At 38.9% G+C, this 24545-nt stretch overlaps 2 protein-coding genes across 2 annotated transcripts in view; one reads left to right on the top strand and one right to left on the bottom strand.

Moving 5' to 3' along the window:
• LOC308695497 (uncharacterized protein) overlaps positions 1-6465 on the bottom strand; it is a 62326-nt gene extending 55861 nt beyond the window's left edge. The window contains exon 1 of the mRNA XM_081373657.1: positions 6373-6465. The gene's annotated coding sequence lies outside the window, so the exon portion shown is untranslated. The remainder of the gene's footprint in view (positions 1-6372) is intronic.
• A 6020-nt stretch (positions 6466-12485) lies between these two features.
• On the top strand, positions 12486-16505 carry cldn1 (claudin 1). Its single transcript, XM_081374179.1, has 4 exons — positions 12486-12902; positions 14458-14622; positions 15736-15820; positions 16145-16505. The coding sequence occupies exons 1-4, from the start codon at positions 12680-12682 to the stop codon at positions 16302-16304; spliced, it is 633 nt and encodes a 210-aa protein (XP_081230305.1). The 5' UTR covers positions 12486-12679; the 3' UTR covers positions 16305-16505.
• The last annotated feature ends 8040 nt before the right edge of the window (positions 16506-24545 follow it).

Here is a 24545-nt window from a genome sequence, read left to right as displayed (position 1 = left end):
TGAAAAGCGCTATATAAATAAAGTTGACTTGACTTGATTTGATGTAAACCACTACCTTTTGCTAAGTTGTGATTTGTTAAGCTCTAATCCTTATCTACTTGGAGCATGGTAGGGAGGTGGGTGCCTTTTTGATTTATTATTTGTTTTCTCTTGGTTATGATAATTAGGAAGGGGAGCTTTTGTACTTTTTTTTGTTTATCTTAATTCTAGGTTAGTATCTCTAAAATAAGTTAGCTTTGTTTTGCTATTTGTTTTGGCTTTTTCCCCCTCCTGAAGCTTATGTTGCTCCTTATTTACTTTTGTTTAATAAATTCACTTTTTCACTTTAAAGAGTGTTTTTGGTGTTTTGAAGACTTGGGAGTGAGAGCGGGGACTCCAGGGAGTCTGTTGATTAGATCCCTGTTAATTGTTATGAATGGTTTTAATGCTCTTTGAGTAGAGATTTCACTTAATTCGTAACAGTATTATCAACTGGCTGGAATTTTGAGAGCGCAATAGACGTGAAGGACTATAATGCGTTAAGAGCTCGCTCAAGTACTGCGGAGCTAAACCATTTAGTGCTTTGTAAGTAATCAGCAATATTTTAAAATGTATACGATGTTTATTAGGGAGCCAATGCAGTGTTGACAGAACTGGGCTAATATGGTCTTGTATGGGCTAATTTAGTTTTAATAATTTTAACAAATTTTTCTAAGGCCCTGTTTACATGAGAACGCTCGGGGGTGAAAACGTAAAAATATTTTATCAGATGTGCCTTTTGTTTAGACGGCGACTGCGTTTTTGGGGCTTCAAAACGCAAAAAAGTGAAACCACCCTCCAGAGTGGAAATCTTAAAAACGCTCCACCGTCGCGTTCCCGTCTAATGGGTAAAAACGCAAAAGTCAGCTAGGGAGAGAAGTAGAAGGAAGGTTGTACGCAGCCGCGCGAACTTGGTGTTGTTGTGTGGCAGTGCTTCACATTGCCACCTAGCCGCCTGGAGTGCATACTAGAGCCCGACCGATAAAGGATTTTTAAGGCCGATACCGATACAAATATTTGGTGATTTAAAAATCCGATATTCGGCCGATATATATATTTAAAAAAAAAATCCAGAAACGCCTAACAAAACATGAACAGTTCTGATAAATATAATATATAAAAATACAAACTTAAGATATGAAAACAATCTTTGAACAAAAAAAAAACTATTATTATTAATGTTGACAGTAATAATAAAAAAAAATCAATGATGATGATTATTATCATCATCATTTGTATTATTATTAAACAAGACAAAGGTCATTCCGTGTGTGTGGTCATGGGTTCAAAGCAAGAACTGATAAGATTGTAAATGTGTACCTTGAAATGCAATGCAAGTCTGTCAAATGTCCGTTTGCATTTTGATTCTTTCGAGAACCGTTCATCCAATCGACTTCACAAGGGAGTGTAGTGTCGCATTTGGTGCAATAGCCTATAGATGGACACGCGAGACGCCACACGTTCAGAATTAATAAACTTTTAGTAAACTACAGAACAGCGCGAGCGGGAAGCGGTGCACCTCTCGCGGGCAGGGCTGGCGCGTGAGCAGCGCGTATTTTTTCCGGCATCCATGTTAATCAATGAACTGAGTGCATAATGCATTCACACTGGGAGCAGGAGCAGAGCGTGATCGTCCAGCAGGAGTGTCGCGTGAACAGCAGTGCAGCGGGGGTTTCGGCGCCGAGTCTATTTTTGCTGCGCCGCTTACACTGAATTAAAGTGACAATGCATTGATCATGGCCAAAATACACCGCAGTTTTATCCAAAAAGTGCATTGATGATATCTATTGTGTTTTAAACAGTCAATCAAATGACCAACAGCAATTTAAAAATAAAACAAATGTCCAAAAACAAACTTGTTGCCCGAATAATAAAAACAAAGATGAACCAAAAGTTATATAAATTAAATTATTAATAAAATAAGCTTCTTGACAAGTCTTTTCTCTTAAATGTATTTGAAAATGAAATAAAGCAATGCCAGCTTATCCATTATGCTCCGAGAACGGACAACGCACACGTCTGTTAAATTAAGCAATACTTTTAAGGTAGTCTAATATTTTTCTGACTAACAAATTACTGACACAGTAAAGGGTAGATTTAAATAAAGAGAAACGAAATTTAAATAAAGAAAAAACAAAATTTAAATAAAGAAAAAAGAAATTTAAATAAAGAAAAAACAATTTAAATAAAGAAAAACGAAATTTAAATAAAGAAAAACGAAATTAAGTTAAATTAAAAACGAGATTAATTTAGATTGATAATAAGGGGTAAAAAGGCTAATACATTTTGTTTCTACTATTATTCTATTTTCCACAAAGCAACGCAGCTTAACCCAAAACACAAGCTCAGGCATGCACTTCGGTCCATACAAACTCCGCTGTTCTGCGCTCTAGCCTTTCCGCGTGGCTCGAGCCGCATTTTAGACGCGTGTCTCACACAGGCAGTGTGCAAACTCCAACCTGTTAACATGGGAGCCGAAATAAAAACGGACATGCCATGCAGCTGAGACGCTCACGCCACGCAGCCAGTGTGTCGCCGGCCTTATTCAAGCACGAATGAGAACAGTTTCGCGGGGGGATCCCAGGTGTGCAAAAAAGAAAAAAAAGAAAACGAATATTCAAATGTCAAAATTTAAAATCGAATACCAACCCACCGAACGAATATTCGAATATTTGGGTCCAGCCCTAGCTGGCTTTTATTTTATTTTTTTAAATATTCATCTATCGGCCATTATAAATGCCGATACCGATAGTTTGGAAAATGCCTGATATCCGCCGATATATCGGTCGGGCTCTAGTGCATACTACATAGAATTTCACACAATTTTGCATCACCATATGCACGCAGATTTCCCCCCCATAACGCTCGTCTAAACGCAGAATAGAAAGTGATAACGCAACGCCACTCTTCAGATCGTTTCCGTGTAAACATAGCCTAAGAGTTGAATGATCTATAGTGTCGAACGCAGCACAAAGATCAAGTAAAACTAGTATTGAGATACAGCCTTGGTCAGAAGCTAGAAGTCTTTTAATTTTAACGAGTGCAGTCTCTGTGCTATGATGTGGCCTAAATCCAGACTGAAACCTTTCATACATATTATTTTGCATAAAAAAAAGATCCTAATTGAGCAGACACAACCTTTTCTAGTATTTTAGACGTAAATGGAAGATTTGAAATGGGTCTGTAATTTGCTAATTCATTTGGATCTAACTGTGATTTCTTGATGAGAGGCTTAAAGGGTTAGTTCACCCAAAAATGAAAATTCTGTCAGTAATTACTCACCCTCATGTTGTTCCAACCATGTAGGCCTAAGTCTTTCGTTCATCTTCGGAACACAAATTAAGATATTTTTGATGAAATCTGACAGAATTCTGACTCTTCCATAGGCTTCCAGAGTGACCGAAACTCGCCGACCCAGAATAGTTATTAAAAACATCGTTAAAATAGTCCAAGTGACTCCAGTGGCTCAATCTTAAGTATATCAAGCGACGAGAATACTTTTTGTGCGCAAAAACAAACAAAAATACCGACTTTATTCCACTATTCAATTCCTTCTCTCTGGGCCTCGTAGTGTTTTTGCGCTGCGCGTCTGTGTTGCACGTCACCACGCATCACACACATGACCTGCTTCGGCCAATTGTGAGCCTACGTGGTGACGTGCAACACAGACGCGCTACGCATAAACACTACGAGGCCCAGAGAGAAGGAATTGAATAGTGGAATAAAGTCGGTATTTTTGTTTGTTTTTGCGCACAAAAAGTATTCTCGTCGCTTGATATACTTAAGATTGAGCCACTGGAGTCACTTGGACTATTTTAATGTTTTTAATAACTATTCTGGGTCGGCGAGTTTCGGTCACTATGGAAGCCTATGGAAGAGTCAGAATTCTGTCAGATTTCATCAAAAATATCTTAATTTGTGTTCCGAAGATGAACGAAAGACTTACATGGTTGGAACAACATGAGGGTGAGTAATTACTGACAGAATTTTCATTTTTGGGTGAACTAACCCTTTAACAACGGCCAGCTTGAATGATCTTGAACATGACCTATAGATAAAGACGAGTTGATAATAGTGAGAAGAGGCTCTTCCACTACAGGTAACACTTCTTTCAGTAGTTTAGTGGGTATTGGATCTAATAAACATGTTGTTGGTTTAGAAGCAGAGATTAGTTTATTTAGCTCTTCCTGTCCTATAGTTTAAAGAACTGTAATTGTTCTTTAGGGGTGGTATTAACTATAGGGGTGTAACGGTATGAGATTTTCATGGTACGATAATAGTCTCCGAAAATATCACGTTTTCGGTATTAAATGGTCAAACCATTTTTGTATTTTTAATTTGTAAAGCATATTATATTTTGTTCTATTTTATTCATCAAAAACATCCAATCAATTAAATTTAATAATTGAATTACAGATTAGTTAAACTACTTATATTTATCATTAATAATTTATAAAAAAAATCAGGAATTCTGGTTTGACTGTTTTCTGGCTTCTGTACTGATTTAACACAAATATACTATACAAAATGGTGGCAATGAAATTAATGCATACTTTAAATAAAGTTTTAAAATGTAATCAACTGAAAATAACTTATCCTTTTATATTTTGGCAAAGTGCTGCACAACAGAGATTTACTCAATTAAATGATGGGGTAAAATTAATATTTCTTAAACATTGTTTAAATAAATTGCAATACCCTACTATTATGATTATTATAATTATTTTGAAAAGTACATTTTATTGTACAATCGTAATTACTGTCAAGTTAGAAAGCGGGTTTTTATTTTGATGGGTTGAAGGGAAGAGCTTTGAGTTTCAAGGTGTATTTGACAGTAGTTTTTCTAAAATGAAATTAAGAAATTATAAATGATAACTGAGAAAAACTGAGGAAATCTTCTATTTTTGAGTGGCTTTTGGATTTAGGGCCGGTGGCAGCCCTTAAAAAACTCTCCTATAGTCTGCAGTCTGCACGGGAGGATTGATATTTATTCTGATAAATGGGGAACATTTTTGCATTTGGTATTGGCATGTGGTGAGATAAAAATAAAATAATAGTCATGGTAAAGCATACCGTGGGAACTTATGGTGCTGGCAACACCCCTGGTGATCCTTTTCTTCTTCTCCTTTGTTGTTTTGTTTTTTACCTCATATTATTTAATTTATTCACTTATTATTTATATTGTTATATTGTTACAATTTATTGATTAACTGTTTTTTTTATGTACAAGTTTTTGATTTAGTGGTTTGGTTATATGTCAAGTACATGATTGTTTATATAATTTCTTGTTTTGTTTGAAAATAAGAAAATCAATCAAGTACAAATCATAAGAAAAACAAGCTAACATTGTGTCAGACCCGATATTTGGTGATATCCAAGACTCAAGCCCAAGTAGAGGAAAGCCCAAAGTGCTATGGAGTGAAATAACTAGCCTATGTTCCTATACAATCCCTAGCATTAACGTTTCTGTTAAAATAATTTCAGTATGGCTAATGTACCCCTACTTCCATTCAAACCGTTCATCAGAACACACACAGATACAGTCATACGATCTACAGCAAGTGTAAATGTAAATGTATACTGAAATTAATCCCGTTAAAGGTAATGCTATTATAATCAATGTTGAAAACAGTTGTGTACACATTTTTTTCAGGATTCTTTGGAAACAATGGAATATAAAAAATATTTGGAGACTTTTGGGATATTGTAAGTACACAACTGCAGGAAATATAGTGATTTTGGGGATTTTGTCTTACATATTGTACCTTTAAATGAGAACACAAAAAAACATAACATATGTTTAACATATGAATGTATAACATATGAATGTATAACATATGAATGTATAACATATGAATGTATAACATATGAATGTATAACATATGAATGTATAACATATGAATGTATAACATAACATTATTATATTACATAACATTACTATTTCATTATTGCATTATGATACTGTATTCTCAGCCATGAATTCAGCTTTTCTATAATGTCTTATTATGTGTGGGGGTGCTGCTGCTGCTGCTTATTTGCTTTATATATCCAGATATATTTCTAATATTCTGACCACCTATTCTGTAGCCTAAGTAAATAGGGCTGACAAAACAAAACTATGAAGTGCAACACATTATTTAACTATGACCTCAGGGTTTAATTTACACATTTCTGACTGGTAACGTTAACGTACATTAGTGAAGTGTTGGTCACTAAGCTAGCTGCAGTTAACTATTCTCTTCCAATAAACACTAACTAAAGCTGGTCAAATAAAATACAACTATACTGACTAGATTCACGGGAGGACGGCTGAAGTGTTTAAAAGTGAAAAACACAGTAATTTCATCAACTTACCGGCGCGCGTGCTTCGGAAACACTGGTGAATGGGGTTCAGTGCTGGAGCTGTCTGTGTTTGCTGGGACTATCGGCTATGCTATCAGCTGCTACGCGACACGCGTCACTTCCGCATTTCAAAGTTCCCGCGGCGTTACGACCGACCGACCAATGGTGGCGTGCGAGAAGGCGGGACCTAAAGCAATGCACGAACGCACACAATGAATGAACGGCGACTATAGACAAGTTTCGGTCATACACCATTTTTAGTAAGATTTTCGGTCGAATGCTGCCATTCCAAAGCCATTTTTACACCACTACACTACTTTTGGGCGATCATTTTTTAAGGTCCAAAAAGAGGACATGTCCGGGAAAAGGGGACGTATGGTGGTAGGGATGGGGAAATGAAGCCTCGTGAATCACTGAGGCTTTCCCCTGACTGTTCCGGGAAAGACTCAAAGCTTCAAGAGTGTGGAGAACAGCGCCACCTGGTGCTTATTTAAAATAAAGCCGCCAGAAGCCTGTGTTAGAAGCTCTGGCAGATGAAGCAACCACAACCATAGACATCATAGCCTATAGGTAGACGCCCTATCGACCGCTACTGCCTATTGGCACGGACGAGCCGTGGGGCCGCCATCTTAAACCGGTCAGCCGCTCCGCTCAGTGTAATCTGTTTGGCAGGTGTCAGCACATGTAATTAATCATATCTCACTGAATACCGAACCGATTTTCACGCGGGTTTTTTTGCTGCAAAGGTCATACAGGTAGCTATGATAGAGGACACATTGCATATTTTATTCACAAAATACAACCAATAGTACGGTAATGTTAAATCTAACTTGTGAAAAGTAATCCCAGAGCGATGGTACGCCGATTTGAGCAGGAATATGCTGCACAGTGGTCTGGCGTCTACTGCTGCTATGCAACGCAAATATGACCGGTTTAAGATGGCGGCCGCATTTCTTGCGCCCAGCGGCCAATACGTCTAGCTATAGACGAATCCGGCGAAACTACCGGAAGTAAGCGGGCGCCATTACTGAGCTGTTGCTGGGTAGCGTTGCGCCATTGCCTCCTATTGGTTTGGTTGCGTCCACTGGAATAAACAACCCGCGATTTACGACTGTCACTAACGTTACATCTACAACTTTACTATTCTTTCTCTGCAGAGTTATTTGAACAGTATAAGTGTTGTTAATGGTCTGTGAAAATCGGACAGGTCCTTTAAGAACTATGTATTTATCATCTGGTAGAGTGTGCATTATTTGACCAACCCATACGGAGCTCAGATAATTTTTTTGACCCTCTATCAGTGACCTGTAGTTGGCATTTTGTTGATCATCGGATGCCAGGCGAAGGAGAAAATACTCTTGAATACATTTAAAACAACCGAAGGGGCGCGTTGGGGCAGTAGTAGCATTACTGTATTTGCTTGACTGTGACTCTCACTCTGAGAACCAACAACGCTAGCAGTTAGCTGTACCTTACCCTTTCCTTTTGAAATGTGAAAATGAGATAAATAATGGTCACAAATGAAAAACATGAATTCGTTTATTTGATATCATTAATTTATTTATTGTTGCCAAATGGACAGATCTTTTAATAGTTTCCTCGTTAGTTGCCTAGCTAGCATAGTTATTGCCAAGCTATTTTCATAAATAATCTGTAAGATCGTTCGTTTGTACCTTCATCTGTGACTGGAGGCCACTGTCTAACATCATCAACCCAACAAGTCATACTGCCTGGCTGTAGCTGTCATCGAGGGTGCGTTTGCGTTATCACGGAGGTTTGTTTACATACTAGTAACAGCTCAGTAATGGCGTCGCCACAAGATGGCAGCCTACACAGAACGCTCGTCGGATTCGTCTATATGATGTCTATGACCACAACACACTCCATAGTTTCAATGTTGTGTGTACAAATAAAAGCCTCACATGTTTGTGTTTGATTTGTTCATTAAATAAATTATTTTACCCATAAAAGTGTGACAGTAAAATATAAAATGAGCTTATATGATTCAATAAGATCTAACGTAAGCCTACTCATTATCTCACTCTACACACACACACAGTGTGTGTTTGAGCATTGTTTGTGCTGGTCTACAGCACTGTCCAACAGAAGACAAAGGTTTCCACCCCAGAAGTGTGAGGAGAAAAATGAATGTACATGTACATTGACTGAATATAAGACACATCAACTGTCAACAATTATAAAATAAAATAATAAAAAAAATTAATAATAAATAAATAAATATTTTTTTTCTTCTTTTTTAGAAATGCATACTGTTATGACCTCTAGGGGTCAGCCGCCAACAGGAAAAGGAAGAGTGTCACACTACCAGAGAGATGACGTGTAATATGAATTTTCTTGACAATGAAGGGTTAGCGTCAGATATAGGAGAGAACCAGAAGTAGTTACATTTAACAAACACTCACAGTTTCACTAAACACTATCTCTCTGGCACGACACTCTTAGGGCCTGTCTGTCCCAATACCTCCCCTTACCCTAGATTTCTGCCCTAACCCTTGTTTTTGCACGTTCTCGTGTAGGGGTAGGGTGTCCCAATACTCTAAAGAGCAAGGGGGAGTGCTATTCTCCCCTTAAAATCAACCCTCAAAACATAGTGCGGTCCGATGCAGGCTTAAAACTAAGTGGAAGATGAAATTACCCAGGATACCTTGCGGACTCAGCAAGCCGGTACATTTTTTTAAACAAGATGGCGGACACCGCTGGAAAGGAACAATTGAATTGTTAAGTATATTTTCGCAGATAAGCATGTTAAAATTTCTAAATATGTTGGAATATGTTAGTTTGATGCACATCCAATGGACTGTTGAGTTTTGAACACTAATGTTAGAAAATATTTCACGAAGCTATTTATAAGATGTTGATGATATCTGCCGAGTGCTTCGAGAGAGTCTGCCCATCAAATATACATCTTATCTGGGTAGTTCATCTAATTTTATTTTCGATTTTGGCTTCCAAGGATTATAAAAAGAAGATGTGAGTTAAAGGGGTCATATAATGCCATTTTTGTACAAGCTAATATGATTCTTTAGGGTCTAAATTAAAAGTTTGTAATATACTTTAATTAAAAATTCTCATTAGTATTGTAAGAACACACTAATTTTACCTGGTCAAAAACAGCTCTGTTTTCAGCACGCCGTTTGAGTGCATGTGTCTTTAAATGATAATGAGCTTTGCTCACCCCGCCCCTCTGTTCTGTGGGTACACCGTATATTAGACATTCTCTGACCGTATACACAATAACCACGTGTTATTCGTTATAAACGTGGGATTATGAATTATATTGAGAACGTCGTACATAGAAAACATGCCGTAATGTACCTTGAGTGTAAACCTTAGACGCATTCATCGTGAAGCCTGCAGCAAGGTTTGCAAATTTCGCAAAGATTAATATAAATACTAATATAAAGGTTAATAAAACATTACACTCACATCTTCTGGAGGTTCAGCAGGAACACGTTGGTACCGATCCGTTTTTTCTCGTTTGTGAAGCTGTCTGGTGTGAAATGATTCGCGCAAACATGAAAGCACAGACGATCGTGGGGAATCCCCGTGAGGGAATCCCCGCGTCAATCCTTTGGGCATATCGCTTCAAAAACAAAACTCAGCCACTGCTTCTTCAACGGCTCGGATTTAGGAACATCCAAATGATTGCTGTGTTCCTTATTACATCTAAGAACAGAACACCACAATCGCTTAGACGCCATTCTACTCCAGCATATCAACAATGGCGGACTACAGACGACAGCTGTCACAGCTCGCTCAGGGCGGGTCTTGTGTTGAAACACGGCTGTCAATCACAATAGCGGGAGGGGCGTACGATCTTATGACGTCACAATATCGAACGGCTTGATTTCAGAGATGGTCAAACATATAAGGAGATTAAAACAAAACCACTGGATGGATTTTTATCATGATAGGATGGTTGTGTACAGGCACTGCCAACAGACATTTCAGTGCAATCAACTTGTAAAAGTGCATGTACCATTATATGACCCCTTTAAAACTATTAAAAACTAGCCGTGTTCGTCTAGTGCTTCATCTTTTTCTTCACAGCGCGCTGTCACTTCTCCCTAACGTTAAACCCAAACAGCACTGAGCACAATCACTCAGTGAAAATCAAGGACAGCTTGAGTTCAAAGGGCAAATCTGACCACTACTGACCTCCTTACCCAAATATGTGACTGTAGCACAACCAAATTCACATTTTGCTAGATTCAAGGTAAGATTAGCATCCATAAAGGCGGGCGTACACGGTGCGAGTTCGGACCAGGATCGGACACTCGGGAGGTCGTGAGATATTGCACACGTTGCGAGTCAGTTTAACTGATAATCGCGTCAATGCAGCTGGTACACGGCACGACTGTCCTGCACGAATTTTATCAGCAATCACGTGAGCTTTCGCGCTAAACACAGAGACCGTCAATATTGCATGCAGGCAAAGCTTCAGATAGAAAAAATGACAGAAATGTGTGTGCAAATGATTTGTTGTAAAGCAGAGAACAGTAGCCATTCAACATAAAAACTAGAGAGAGAGAGAATTATTATTTTTATTTTATTATTTTTATTTAATATTATTATTATTATGTTCTGTAGTACAATGTTCAAAATAATTTTCTATGCTGTGTTGATGCTTTGGCAATACAATTGTATTTTTGTCATGCCAATAAAGCTTTATTGAATTGAACAGAATTGAATTGAGAGAAGTGTGTGTGTGTGTGTGTGTGTGTGTGTGTGTGTGTGTGTGTGTGTGTGTGTGTGTGTGTGTGTGTGTGTGTGTGTGTGTGTGTGTGTGTGTGTGTTTGTGTGTGTATGAGAGTGTGAGAGAGACAGTGTATGCGCACGCTGTATGGTTGCTGCCACTGAGGTATAGCCCCACGTGGTTGTGTATAATTTGGAAATAGGGGACAGCTGGTGAAAATCGGGCCGACTCCCCGAATTTTTTAAACATGTTTAAAGATGATCGGGAGGTCGGGGAGGTGCTTATAACGTGCTCGGCTCGGCTCGTAATTCCTCTCACACGCTGCGAGCCGCGACCATGCGAGCATCACCGATTCCACTCGATTTCTCCCGAGTGAAAAAAAATCATCTGCGAGCTCGTAAAAACAGCAAAAATCGCACCGTGTACGCCCGCCTTAAGACGTTTGAAGACTTCCTCTAAGATTTTAAGATGTTCTTCCCAAGTGCTAGCATAACACACAACATCATCTAAATAAACTTCACGATTAGATATGTTGGATAACACAATGTTAATAATGTTTCATTAATACAGTGTTTACTTTTTTCTTGATATACCCTGAAAGAATGGAAGTGAAATGTGACAACATGCCCCATAGGTGGTGCTCACTGTAACATGACCATATGACAGATTAAAATGCTATCTGATCTAATCAAAACAATATACAAGACAAACTAAACTATTTTCTCAATAAAACACTATTATTAAATTTTTCATCTTTTAATCATTCAAAATAAACACATTTCTGAGTTTGACAATAAACACATCGCAAAACACAGCTATACAGCATAGTTCAAAACATAATAATAATTCATAATTTCTGAACATTGACTATGAGTCCTTATGCACCTTTTTCTCATGGTTTCTCAATAGAATTAATATAATCTAATAGCATAGTTCTAATAGGGGCTCATTGTAACACAGTGTGACAACATTCCCCGCCTGAGCAACTGGGGTTTAAACCCGGTGTTCCTGCTGGTTAGATCAGCATTAAACAATTATATCAACTGTTAAATAACAGATAAGATTTGTCTAATAAAAAAAAAATAAAAAAAAAAAAAACAGATGAAAATTGACACAAGACATTTAGCCAGCTTTTGCTACTGTTAAATAAATGTTCAGTGATATCTTCCAAAGCTCTCTGAATTTTGGCGCCATGTTTTCTAGTGTTGATATGGAAACGAGTAAACACACTCATAATGCTGGCATGTGTGGAAGTATAAAAATAAAAAAAAAGTGTTACAACCCCAACTTAGTTAGTTTGCGCCCCGCTCACCCCTAGCCTACTATTTTATTTTATTTATTTATTTATTTTGTCATTTAATTTAATTATGTTTTAATATACGTTTAGTTGTTGTTGTTGTTTTATTAGTGAAGCTAACGGATAAAGTGAGTATATGAGTGTCTGTGAGCGGGCGCGAGAGGTAGGAGGCGCAGCGGATCTTCAGGTGTGGCTTCAGAGCTCCAGAGGAGGAGGATGATGATGATGCTGGAGGAGTTTCATTCATGTGTCAGCAGCTCTCAGCTCTTCTCACTCACTCCAGCGGGCTTTAACTCAGCGCACTGATGGCCAACGCGGGTCTGCAGCTCCTCGGGTATATCCTGGCCTTTCTGGGTCTCCTGGGTCTCATCGCTTCCACAGCCATGGCCGAGTGGAAGATCTCCTCCTACGCCGGAGACAACATCATCACAGCCCAGGCCATGTACGAGGGGCTCTGGCAGTCCTGCGTGTCCCAGAGCACGGGCCAGCTCCAGTGTAAAGTCTACGACTCCCTACTGCAGATACCAGGTGCGCGCGCCCGTTCATTCCGCTCCGTTCATCAGTGTGTGTGTGTGTGTGTGTGAGCGCTTATTCCTGCGCAGGTTTAGACAAGTCTGGCCAATGCCGCGAATTCTTCAGAAGACGTAGTAGATCACTGGAAAACCTCGGGATGTTTGAGAAAAATAATTTATTTTAACAAGGTTCTCTAAAGTTATTAACAAACGTTCTTCCTGTTACATTTATAGAACGTTCGTTCAAAGATATCTGGTCTTTAATAATGTTCTCTAAACGTTAGCACAAAAAACATTACGCTATTATATTCATGGAACGTTTTTCCAAAATTTTAGTTGGATTTTCGTCAACACTTTTTAAATGTTACTTGTTTCAGAACGTTCAGAGAACATTCCATTTTATCATTCTTCAGTCATTATGAGTAATTTAATGTTCTCTGAACGTTCTGAAACAAGTTGCTATATTTAAAAAAGGAACGTAAATCTAAAACGTTTCAGAAAAAAACACATAAACGATGAATTAATGTTTTAAATGCTAGTTTTGAGAACATTATTAAAGACCAGATAAGACTGAACGAACGTTCTATTAACATTAACATCACTTGAATAACTTTTGTTCATAACTTTAGCCAAAGTTCACAGAATTTAAAAAAAAATTGATTTAACCCATAAAAAATGTATTTTGCTGGAATAAATTAATGTATTTAGGTTGATTCAGCAGTATTACAATACAATTTAAAACAATATTCTTTACTTTTGTGAATTTAACCAGTGAATGATATCATTTAAGCTACAATTTTTGATCAGTGCAGCTATTTTATATATTTAAAAGTAACGTTCCCATAATCTTTGAAGAATGATAAAATGGAATGTTCCCTTATCATTCGCAAAACCAAGACATTCTGAACACTCAGAGAACATTCAGAAATAACAGTCTTAAAACATATTTTTATTAGCTGGGCACCAGGTATTTTCAGTAAATGTATCAAATGCAGAGTTGGCAAGAATGATTCTCTTTTACACTTCTATTTCTTTTATGTTTTATTTCAGCATAACCAATTGAATAAACTGAAAACAGTCACATGATAAGTGACTCATTTTCTTACATTTGATAAGAAAAGTCACTGTACAAGTCACATACAAGTCACTGTGAAATCAAGATCTTATTTTTTTAATGGAATAGTGTTTCTTGTCAGGTTTAAGTGAACAAGCCTGGACTGTTGATGAAGCAGCCGATGTGATGCGATGGGATGCGACGGGATGTGATGTGATGTGATGCGATGGGATGGGATGGGATGTGATGGGATGGGATGTGATGGGATGGGATGTGATGGGATGCGACGGGATTGGATGTGATGTGATGTGATGGGATGCGATGGGATGGGATGGGATGGGATGGGATGCGATTCTATGGGATGGGAAGGGATAGGATGGGATGCAATGCTATGGGATGCGGTGCTATGGGATGGGATGGTGTGATGTGATGATGTGATGGATGTGCCGATGTGATATGCTGATGTAATGGGATGGTATGCGATGTCATGATGTGATGTCTCTCGGTCCTCTCTCAGGGGAAGTCCAGGGCACCCGCGCCCTCATGATCCTCGCCACCTTCCTGTGTGGCATCGCTCTGTTGATCGCCGCCGTCGGGATGAAGTGTACCACCTGCCTGTCTGACAACAAAGAGCAGAAGAACAAGGTGGCCTTGGCTGGAGGCGTCCTCTTCGTCATCGCAGATATGTTGCTATTATATTCATTATAGAAACGACTCATGTGTGCCATTGCTCAGCTTAACGAGGTCAACAAACTTATGGAATTATGAAAGGGGTCCTATTTTGGTTTTGCATTTTTTCCACTGTAGTTAGTGTGTAATGTTGCTGTTTGAGCATAAAAAAGATCTACAGGGTTACGAAGCTCAAAGTCCACTCCAAAGGGAGATATTTTATTGAACAGAATCCACTTTCCAAGAACTACAACGAGTGGCGCGTTTGGATTACAACACGATTCTTCCGTGTCATAATGTTCCTCATTTAAATAATCCCTGCCCATGGAATACGCAGTAAGGGAGACGAGGCCTGGTTGAGCTGAGGAGACCGTGCTGTCGCTATGTTGAAGAGACGCTGTTTTTCCACGTTTCCAAAACTCATTTGTTTGACCTTCCTAAAGCTGACGAACTTAGAGTGATTACATTTTACTTTAAGCACTGTTTCTGAATGTTATAGCCTCAACGTTTATCTGTGCGCTGCACATTTTATGGAGAACAGCTTGTTTTCTGTTGCTTTTTTAAGATAGTTCACCGCTCCTTAGGAAAGTTATCCATGATTTTATGATCGATTACAGTTTCTACTACCATAGTTTTCCGACAAATATGATTAAATGGTGGATAACATCGTATCTATAATGTATAAGAAAATGATAAGAAACGTCCTGTGAAATCAGTGCTTGCAAAGTCCGTGCTTGAAATCTGTTCCGATCCTCTTGTTCGTTAACATTGTCAGGGTCTGAATCAGGCTCGAAATGGTTTCAAATTGACGCCATCGTTGATTTTTACATCTGAGTAGAGCTTGCGATTATGAAGGGGTGGGACATTTCCCGAACACGAGCCAAACGCTTCCAGTCAGAGGGAGGGGCTTCATCGAAAATAATGCGTTCAACCAGTCTGGGCAGAGAGGAGATATAATAATGTAAAATATGTGAAAAATAATGTGTTTATTGAACAATCAAGCATGAAAACACATTCTAGTGCACTTGAAAAACAAAATCAAGACTTCACAAAAGGGCATAATAGGACCCCTTTGAAACAGGAACTCAGCAGCATGTTCATGTCAAACCTCTTCTTATTTCTACAAGGGTTTGTGCTCTTATCGCCACAAGCTGGTATGGAGAAAACATAAGACGGAAGTTCTTCGATCCGTTCACTCCAACAAATGCGAGGTAAGCGTCAGGAGTCCACGAGACGGGCAGCGTTCACTCTTCAAAATGATACTTTGGATGCTTTTAATTTATTACAGCCAAATGTATTAGTTTTTCTTTACCGTATTATTGTTTGGTTCAATAATTAGCCTTTTAAATGTGTGTGGCTTTACGTCTAATATCTTCATTTTTAACACCTCAATAATACACTGGTAAATCCATCTATTATAGTGCATTTTGTTTTTGATTAATTAATTGTGTCTTGAAGTCATGTGACGTGTGCGGCTCTAAGTGGTCATGTGGTACAGTGGTCAGGCGCTGATGTTGTTGCTGGTGTGCCGACAGGTATGAGTTCGGCAAGGCTCTGTACGTGGGCTGGGGAGCGTCGGCACTGACCGTCATCGGTGGAAGCATGCTGTGCTGTAACTGTCCCAGCAAAGCCGCTGGGAAAACCTTCCCGCCTCCCACACGTGCAGCAGCGCGGCCAGGAGCGGAGCGTGTGTGAATCAGGAACGGCATGAACACACACCTCTGTCTGCGGCATGAACACACACCTCTGTCTGCTTGCCAGTGATGTGCCAATCAGTTTTTGTATGTACTTGTATTACTCTATGTGTTGTAATACCAAAACTTCTCACGAGGTTTCAAAAGATTTAAATCAATGTGTTGCTTCATAAATACTCAATAAAATATTTTAATAAATACATTTTCTGCCCTAATGTTAATTCATTATTCAGTTTATTCTTACCGTAAAGCTGAAGTGTGTCATTTCCACTAGTGTCACCAGAGCTGAAATAATGGACATGCCCCCAATCTGCCATTGGTCAGGAAAACTGATAGCTGTCCTCCTTTTTGCTTTCCCTGGGAATCAAACCCATGACCTTGGCGTTGCAAGCACCAACGCTCTACTGTTTGAGCTACAGGAAAGACCAAGTAATAAAACTGTAAGTTTCTGTGATATGGCTGTTTTCCCCTCCATCATAAACGAGTGTGTCTCAGAGCGTCAGACGAAACACAGTAAACGCTGTCGTGTTCTCTTGCGTTCGGATGCTGGTGTTTGGGAACACACTCGTGTGAGAGACGCTTCTGGAGGGAATTATGCCCAATCCCAATTCTGTGTCTTACCCCTTCCCCTTCCCCTTCCCCCTTCCCCCTTACCCTTCCCCTTCCCCCTTCCCCCTTCCCCCTTACCCTTCCCCCTCCCCCTTACCCTTCCCCCTCCCCCTTCCACTTACCCTTCCCCCTCCCCTTCCCCTTCCCCTTCCTCCCCTTTGAGGAATGTTGTAAGTAGTCCACTGTAGGTGAGTTTGATAGAACAACTGCAGTATTTATTAAATTCCAATGTGAACAGATACAAAATAAACAACTGACTTGACTTGACTGACAATGATTACAGGGACAACACTAGACAAAGTAAAGCTCAATGTATACTTATATGTCGAACTCACGCCGTAGCTGCGCCATAGGCTACATAATTGTGCGTCGACGCGGACAACGACGCAGAAGTATAAATGAGAACCAACGCGTAGGTCCAACGCATAAGTATAAATCAGCCTTAACAAGGCAAACATGAGGGCTAAAATACACAAGGACTGGTGACTAAACAAGACACACCTGTGAACAATCAAGACAATGAACCAATGAAAACAACACAAGAGGATAAGGACATGACGTGATCACATGAGGACAATGGAATCACATGACAAAGTGGAGCACATGGCAAACCAGGGAACATGAAACAAAAACTATACATTCGATAAATGTGTCTCCATCATAGTTCATGCGCACGTCTGTTTATCAGAAGAATTGAGCGCACAAGTCTTTCATGCACATTTTAAGATTTCAATCCTATCTCGACTTTCCATCCAGCGTTTTTTATGTGATATCGCAAAATTCACATTAAAAAATATATATGGACGTAAACGCAGCTTGTGTGAGAGTGTCGGGCTGATGGTGACGCTGGAACACACTTCAGCTTTACTCTGTTCTCAGGTGTTGTTCAGCTGATCTGTGATGATAGTGGTGCTTTCAGATGAGTTTATCTGCTAAAGATTCGTTCAGCGGGCTTTGCTGTGAAGTGTTTGTCCTCTATCGAGTGTGTGTGTGTGTGTGTGTGTTTGTACATGCTCGGGGTTGAACCTGTGTGGACCTGCAGCACATTCCTCCCTCATTCTCCCCCGGAATAGCAGCAGAAGAGAGTCAGGATGGAAACATCTCTCTCCACGGATGAGGTCGCGAATCTGATAATGAGGAGAGGTGTGTGTTTCTCCTCAGGCTACAGATGAGTCTCAGCAAACACACCATCAAACAAGCACACTACACATCACAGTGCAGAATAACACACACACACACACAGAGGTTATGTCGCATTATATTAGTTTATGCTCATTATAATGCAAGGTCAGACACATTAGTGTGTGATTGAGGATCTGATCTGCCTATTATTATGACCAGACTGGGACTGAATCATAAATTGAATCATGAATTTCCTCTTACACTTCCAGATGAAGAAATTCGACATGTATATGATGATCGGATCGTGTTAGTGTTTAGATTTTGCTTCATGCACTGAAGATGATCTGAAGATGAATCTGCTGTTGGTTTGTGTTTCTCAACTCTCTGGTGGCTGGAAAAGATAATTAATTAAATAAATGTAGAATTAAAATAAATTATTTTAAAGTAAAAACAATCAGAAACATAACCACAAGTGACGATCATCGGTGGTCCGAACACCAGGATCATGTGGAGGATCACACAGAAAACAGGGGACGCTCTGGCACAGTTATGAACAAACATTCTTCCAGTCAGCCTAGCTATAGGCAGAGCAGGCGATTGCCTCGGGCTTTGAGGAGGGGCCTCCATAACCGTAATTATTTATTTATTTATTTATTTATTTTTCAGACCCAGAGGGATCCATAATACAATACAAGACACATACATAGTAATACATAAAAAAGAAATACGAGTAAAACAAATAAATAAATAAAAACTTCCACAGTGTTCAGCGTCTAACATACAGAAATGTACGCCAGTGGTTCCACAGTCTGGACGAAAATCTTACAGAACTTCGTCCAGGGTTAACCAACACAGCGATTAGGTCATTTTTTGACTCAGACACCCTACCCATAAATCTATACATCAAGTTACGTAAAACTGCAGCACAGGTAGGTACCCCAACACTAACAAACATATGGCTTGCACTGGAGTCTCTTGGAGCTCTCAGCAGAAGCCTCATGCTGTCATTATAAGCCACTATGAGCTGCCTTGCTTATAACGACACCACAGATAGGCAGTGTACAGTGGTGTACAGTACGTTCTAAAGAGTGAGATCTTCACAGGGACAGAGTACATACTAAACTTACGACACAACATGTTCGCTTGCACATACAGCTTACAACGCTGCCTATAGGGATGTCCCAGTCACCTGACCCCTAGCCGCTACTCAGTGGCAATGGATCTATTATTAGGGGTGGGTAATATATTAGGGAGTATATTATTATAATATAATTATATTATAATTAGCCTAAATATTGCAATACTTTGCACTACAGTATTGATATAATTGCGTGCGCAAAATATCTTGATACTGAACAGAATCTATTTTTTCCCCACCACTATTATTAGCGCAGCGGCCGTCAGCTAACTCTTCACGTCATGTCATCGAACTTATTATTAGCATCACAAAAAGATATATATACAAGTATATAAGAGGAAGATAAAGGAATTAGAAATCATAGATCAATATGAAGCACCACAAGTTCTTTTTACAGGCATTTAATGTGTAGAAAAACTTCCTGACATTGAGTTCGTTGACATTTACAGCTATAGCTATAACGTTACCTTATTCACTTCCCATCACGCTACACCGGAGCTGCATTAAAAGCATACAAAAGCTTAGCAGGCTATCGGTTGTCATGGACATGGTACAAAAACTGAATAGACGTAAAAAGTCAAGTAACATTGTATAATTTCATCTAAACTTTATTGTATATTTTACATGCACTTTATAATTTGTTTACATTTTACTTCTTGTACCTTATATCACAAACAGTTGGAAGCCAAACACCACCATCAGCATTTTGCCTGTTTATTTCCGCCAAACCACTTGTTTCTCCGTTTTGTTTATTTTGGGATACAGTATAAAGATATTCCTTTTGTATGATCACTGATCGCATCCAACTGCACAGCATCGCTTGGGCATGATAGGAATATTTCGCGACGAGCTGTAGTATCACTGTAGTTTATATACTATATCTATGAGTATCACCGGCGGTTTAGCATTTTCTATTCCGTCAAGATGGCTGCTCCAAATGGCGTGACGTCACGCGGGATGTCCCTATAAATATCCTTGTCATCGGACAGGTCATTTGCAATAATATGGCCCAGATATGTAATATCTGTGCATACATCAAGTACAGTACCAGATAGATAGAAGTCAGGAAAGTGTGACTGTCTATCTTCTCTACTTCTTATAGTCATAATTTTACTCTTTTTAAAATCCGCACCATACTGTGTGCATAGTCTCAGAAGCTGTTGTATACCAGCACTATATGGGATAAAAATGACCAAGTCATCAGCGTACATGAGGTGATTAATAGTAAGTCACCAACCCTACAGCCTTTACCACAAACATTTAAAAACACAGACAAATCATTCATATACACATTAAAAAGAAAAGGAGACAGAATTCCACCCTGGCGAACCCCATTGGTCACTTGAAAGGGAGCCGATGTTACACTCCCCCATTTAACTCTCATTGTCTGATGAGAATACCAATAGACCAAGATTCTAATCAAAAAACCAGGGACCCCACTTTTAATCAATTTTAAAAACAATTTTTGATGATTGACACAGTCAAATGCTTTAGAAGCATCAATGAAGATGCTAAAATTTCCTTTAGTGCAAAAATACATAAATCAGTACCATGCTTTTTTTTAAAACCAAATTGATTATCAGTAGACAAGACATGACTCTCAAGTCTACACAATATAACTGTCTCCAGCACTTTTGACATAACACTGGCCAGAGCTATTGGCCTATAGTTATCTGAGCTATTCAGCTTCCCCACTTTATCTTTGATAACAGGTACCAGCTCAACAGACAGCATAGAATCAGGTAACTCTTCATGAGCAAAAAACCCTGTGTAGCACATAGCCACCAGAGGACACAGTTTCATACTGGCAAGTTTAAGATGTTCAGCTGTAATATGATCCGGACCACATGCCTTATTATCTCTTATACCATGGTCTGGGTGAATACTCGATTCTGATTGGCTGCAGGGTGTCCGTTAAAAAGTGATAGAGGACACCTAGTCAAGGAGTTCTCGTGAAAAGTTTACCGTTCGAAATTAAGAAATAAATGCGCTGGCTTTATCAGCTGTGAGTAACCATAGCAACAGGCGATCAAAGAATCTGTTTACAATTTATTGTATCAAAACAAAACTGAAGGGTTCTACGAGCTGAGCGGACTATAAATATCTCCGAAACCAAGATATTGGTATTGGTATATTAAGATATCATATTTGTTTCAAGTGTTGTTTATTGGGGGTGGGGTGGGGGGCTCCAACATCAATTTTGCCTATAGGGGCCTCCTAATGTCTAGAACCGGCCCTGCTTCCAGTAACGTTAATAAAACGTTTGTTCAAAGTTATCTGGTCTTTAATAATGTTCTCAAAACATCAGCACAAAAACATTAATAATATCGTTCATGGAGCGTTTTTTTGTGAAACTTTTAGTAACGTTTTTAAATGCTGCTTCTTGTTTCAGAACATTCAAAAGTAACATTCCCATTATGTTTGAAGAATGATAAAATGGCATCTTCCCAATGTTCACATAACCAATTCATTTAAAAAAAAAAAAAAAAACAACAAAAAAAAACATTTTAAAACACTGCATGTTTTGAACGCTCAGACAACATTCAGGAATAATAATAATAACATAATAATGTGCAGTGATGGTGTTTGATGCATCATGTCACAGAAACACACACTGCTGTTAGAAGAGACTGATGTTGGACTGAAAGAGAAGCAGTGTGTGTTCTGTCTCTGCGTGAGAAGTGAACATGTGGTGTGAGAGCGTGAGAACAGTGTGATCGTGGGCAGCCCTGCGTTCACCCTTATCACTTGCCATAAAACCCACTGCAGAATTTACACTGAAGAGATGCAACAACAGGGTTAGAATCATTTAATGCATTTCACTGCACACTTAACTAATGTCCAGTGTTGAGCTTCATTTAAAACCTAAGAGCTTAGTGACTGAGTTAAACAGTCAGTCAAGTTTATTTCTAGAGCACATATTTTCCCCTACCTGAAAATGCTAGTTTCTGTTATTACATTGGATTAAAATATACTGATTTTACACACCCAGAGTCTCACAACTTCCCAAAAATGTTTTGAAACTTTTTGTGGGTTTGTTTCCACATTGTAACACTTGTTGTGCAGCACAAACGAAAATTGTACCGGCACAAAACAGCACAAACGAAGCACAAACGAACGAGACTATTTTGGGTGAATTTGGAGCATGTGGGGGGGGCTGGTAACGTCATCGTCTATAATTCAATTTCTGATATTTTAAAACCCAACGCAGCACAAACGAAAATTTTACCCGCAAAAACCAGCACAAACGAAGCACAAACAAATGAGACTAGTTTGGGTGAATTAGGAACATATGGGGGGCTGAGTGACCTCAGAACGACCTAAAAATATCATTATAATATCTAAAAAACCGAAGCAGCACAAACGAAACTTTTTACAGCACAAACCAGCACAAACGAAGCACAAACGAACGAGACTATTTTAGGTGAATTTGAAGCATGTGGGGGGGCGGGTGACGTCATCAAAAATAATTGAATGTATAATATTTTAAAACCCGAAGCAGCACAAACGAAAATTTTACCGGCACAAACGAGCACAAACGAAGCACAAACTAACAAGACTATTTTGGGTGAATTTGGAGCATGTGGGGGGCTGAGTGACCTCAGAATGACCACCTAATATTGTTTTAATATCTAAAAAACCGAAGCAGCACAAACGAAACTTTTTACAGCACAAACCAGCACAAACGATTGCGTCTATTTTGGGTGAATTTGGAGCATGTGGGGGGGCTGGTGACGTCATCGTCTATAATTCAATTTCTGATATTTTAAAACCCAACGCTGCACAAACGAAAATTTTACCGGCACAAACCAGCACAAACGAAGCACAAACGAACGAGACTATTTTGGGTGAATTTGGAACATGAGGGGGGGCTGAGTGACCTCAGAATGACCTAAAAATATTCTTTTAATATCTAAAAAACCGAAACAGCACAAACGAAATTTTTTACAGCACAAACCAGCACAAACGGAGCACAAACGATTGAGCATAGTTTGACGACGTTTTGCGTTGGGTGGGGGGCCAACTTCACGCAGGTGGGGCCACCTGTGGCTGGAAGAGATTACAATATGGTCATATGTTCAGACTCTTTTGCAGAATTATCAAGTTTAAAGAGTGGAAAATCATCGACTAGGCAAGACATTTTATCTGATATTTGTTCAGAATATATCAAACAAGAACAGATATTTCATTTGTATGGGTTCATGTAGGGGTAGAAGGACATGAAGTGGTGGTCCAAATAGTTAAACAAGCATTAAAACACTCAGACATAGAGGTGAATGCTCCAATGAGCAAATTGGAAATAAAATGGCTAATTAAAGGATCTGTAAAGTATATGTGGCAAAGAAAATGGGACAGTGGAAATAAAGGACAACATCTATTTAATATTCAGAGAATAGTTGGGAGTAAGAGAAGAAGTCCTGGGAGTAGAAGGGAAGACAACATAAGATCATGTCTCACAATTGGGTCCATTTCTTCTTCCTCTCCATTTTCTTGGCTTTATGGACTTTTCTGGCGTGGTCTTTCTGGAGACGTTCAACTAAAAGATTGTCCATAAATTTTTCAATTTTATCGGTTACTTTTGAGACATGTAAAAAGTCATTTAGGAGAGATCTCAGTTCAGGGCATTTATCAGAAGAATTCAAGTTCACTTCTTCTGGGCCTTCTCCCAACATAACAACACACACACACACACACACACACACACACACACACACACACACACACACACACACACACACACACACACACACACACTCGTAAAGACAAACAAACTATTTTGAGTATTACAGGCTTTCTTTTTCACAGAGATGAACTTTATGCTGATGATTAATTAACACACACAACTGGAAGTTGAAATACATGGCTTTGACCCTTAACACAATAATTTACAGTATTAATTAATACTATGTTATTAAGGAATTAATACATGATGACAATAATCTATTAATCATATATAATGTTTATTAGCAGCAGAAGCAGTAGTCATTAATAATTGGTCTAGTTCTTCATGATTATCTGTGCATTAGTTAAATATAATCTGATATAATTCTCCATCATACACACTCCTCTTCAGATCGCCTGTCATTTGACGCTTTTAACTAAAGCTTTTCTGGCGTTCTGTTCTTGCATCACTCCAGGTAAAACAATGCTTTTCTCATCAGCTAATTACTTTAAATCTGGACACATGATGGAAGTATTGGAGCTGAATGATTGTGAACACAAGAGGGCAGCAGAGCAACACTCGCTGCTGATAAAACCATCTTTCAGTTCTGTTCAGAACAATAACAGCTCAACAAGAAGTACAAACAACAGTAAACTAAATACAAGAAGATATCAGATATATAATCAGTCCGATGCTTGCTTCAAGCGGGG

This window comes from Scardinius erythrophthalmus, assembly GCF_964197995.2.
Source record: "Scardinius erythrophthalmus genome assembly, chromosome: 9".
NCBI lineage: Eukaryota > Metazoa > Chordata > Actinopteri > Cypriniformes > Leuciscidae > Scardinius > Scardinius erythrophthalmus.
Note: the sequence above shows the minus strand (reverse complement) of the source record. Positions and strands in the feature narration are given on the sequence as shown.